The 2,461-nt window shown below is 38.5% G+C and overlaps 1 protein-coding gene across 1 annotated transcript; it reads left to right on the top strand.

Moving 5' to 3' along the window:
- Positions 1-1,113: 1,113 nt before the first annotated feature.
- Positions 1,114-1,828, top strand: LOC107146323 (mitochondrial fission regulator 1-like). The gene is made up of 2 exons (XM_015490403.2): positions 1,114-1,757; positions 1,794-1,828. The coding sequence occupies exons 1-2, from the start codon at positions 1,244-1,246 to the stop codon at positions 1,826-1,828; spliced, it is 549 nt and encodes a 182-aa protein (XP_015345889.1). The 5' UTR covers positions 1,114-1,243.
- Positions 1,829-2,461: the final 633 nt, after the last annotated feature.

Here is a 2,461-nt window from a genome sequence, read left to right as displayed (position 1 = left end):
TAGGACTGGGCCTGGCACTTCAAATGTGTTCAATAAATATTTGTCATTTAAATGACTAATGACAGTTAAATCCCAGAGAGAAGTGAACTACCCAAGTTTCCTTAAAAGAATTGACCTTCTCTTAGGGTTTCAGACCAAATTGAGCCTATTACTGAAATTTCACTTGGATATTTCTGGTGAATATTATTTAAACCTGTCTCTGAATGATGGCCAAGAGCCAAGATTTTGAAGATCCTTTCAGAAAATAACTGGAAGTAGAAGCACTGGGTGACCAGTCAGCTCAGTAGCAAAAAGGCATATGGAAAGGGGACTGTGTATATTCCGAGTTCATCCTAGGATTTAACAAGGTGAATAAACCAGCACAGGAAAACCAGCCACAGTTCACAGAGTGAAAACAAAAGCCAGATCAGTACAGATTGTCCCAGGGGTAATAAACAGAAACAAAGTCAAGTCCGTGTTTGCATTAATATTTGAAGCTGTCTGGCTGACTCTGGCATCCATTTCATAGGCCACTCTGTGTTGTTCCCATTGAGCCAGGTGCTTACTGAGCTCAATATCCTAGTGGTAAGTGACTAGTGTATCGTTCAGCACAGATACAGAACATTTCCATCATTTCAGAAGTTCCATTACACAGCACTGTCCCTAGATTAAATGTATGGGGCAAAAAGAACACAAAAATTATTTAAGAAATTGAAATATTATTTTGCTACAGTGAGGGATAAAAGAACTGACTATATTTAGTCTGAAGAATGCCAAAATGTACCAACTAGTTCCAGAAAGTAAAATTAGCAAATGATAAAAAATAGCTGGTAAGCTAGAAAAGGAAATATAAAACATGACATCACAGGAGCTGAGGCAAGAAGACATGTCAAGACACGGACCACCTGAATAGCTCCAGTGCTGCTGAGAAGTCACAGGAGATAAGTGAGAGGTATACCCTGGATAGAACAACTGGCAAAGGAGTGAGTGAGTCAGGCAGAGAACTTTCTGCAGCATTACGGGGGCATAGGCCAGGCTTTGATGGGCAGACATGTGATGTGTGTTGGGCAGACTGTGTTCTCATAGTCAACTCTTGCAAAAATAAAAAAAAAAAATTGATTAAGATATACAGGCCAATCTGAAATCCGGAGTAGCAGGAGAAGGTGCTGGCTGCCGCGCGGCCGAGTGTGCTTTAATGGACAATGTACTGCAATGTATGCCTGAAGTACTTGAAATGCAAATTTGGGACAACTTTACCATCTAAATGCTTGGCTGGATTAAGCGCCTGATGAGGATGGTTTTTCAGCAAGTTGGAGTAAGCATGCAATCGGTACTTTGGTCTGGAAAACCATATGGTTCATCTCGAAGTATCGTAAGGAAAATTGGTACTAACTTATCTCTGATTCAGTGTCTAAGAGTTCAATTTCAGCTTACCAGCCATGCAACAGAATGGAGTCCCAACCACCTGGGAGAGGATGCAGTGGTATCTTTCGCTGACGTTGGATGGGTAGCCACAGAAGAAGGAGAGTGTTCAACAAGACTAAGGACAGAAGTCAGGTCAAAGCCACCCCTTCAAGATGACCTTCCTTTCTTCGAGAAGCCCCCAAGCAGGCATATTTCCTTACCAAGCCTGTCTCAAGAAGCACCTCCACCAAAGAATGCAGTTCTGGCCAATGAGGAAGCCCTGCAGAAGATCTGTGCACTTGAAAATGAACTTGCTACTCTCAGAGCTCAGATTGCCAAAATCGTGACCCTGCAAGAGCAACAGAATCTCACTGCAGTAGGTGACTTGGTTTCTGCCACATCTGTTACCACAGCCCCACCTCCTCCCTCCACGCCANTGAATTAAATCATTTAAATATAAACCAGATATGCCATCTTTCTTTATTTTCAGTTTAATAAATGGCATCATAAAAATGACTCATTGCTAAGTTGATAATACTTCTGGAAATGTCAGCATAATGGAGTTTAAAATTTTTTAATATTGGTCAAAATATTTATAATGAAACATTATTAAGTAGGACTATGACTTTCCTATATATTATTTATCATTGGTCAGAATGCTGTTCTGATGAATTAATATTATGCAATGTAATCCTTAGGTGTTATTAGAAAGTGGAAAACTGCCTTTCTCATCCAGGACTTATAAGGACTTGCTATAAGTGGTCATTTGTAAGTGCTCAATAAACTTTCATGATTTTCTATTTGTGATAAATTCAGCTAATAGTTAATGCCAGAATTTCTTACCATGAGTAAATATTTGAATTTTTTAAAATTTAAATCTAGTGAAGAAAAGTTATACTTCCTGGGAGGATTAGGAGATAAGTAGAAATACACTTTAAGTTATTAAAAATGTTTGTTGTTCTCCTAAATATTAACAAAAATTATTTGATATAATTTACATAGTTTGGTTATTTGGCTTAGGTTTAAACTGTGGCATGCTGTTGATAGATATTGTTTCTAATTGTTTGATATGATTTAA

This window comes from Marmota marmota, unplaced genomic scaffold (genome assembly GCF_001458135.2).
Source record: "Marmota marmota marmota unplaced genomic scaffold, marMar, whole genome shotgun sequence".
Lineage (NCBI taxonomy): Eukaryota > Metazoa > Chordata > Mammalia > Rodentia > Sciuridae > Marmota > Marmota marmota.
This window is presented reverse-complemented; position numbering and strand designations above follow the sequence as displayed.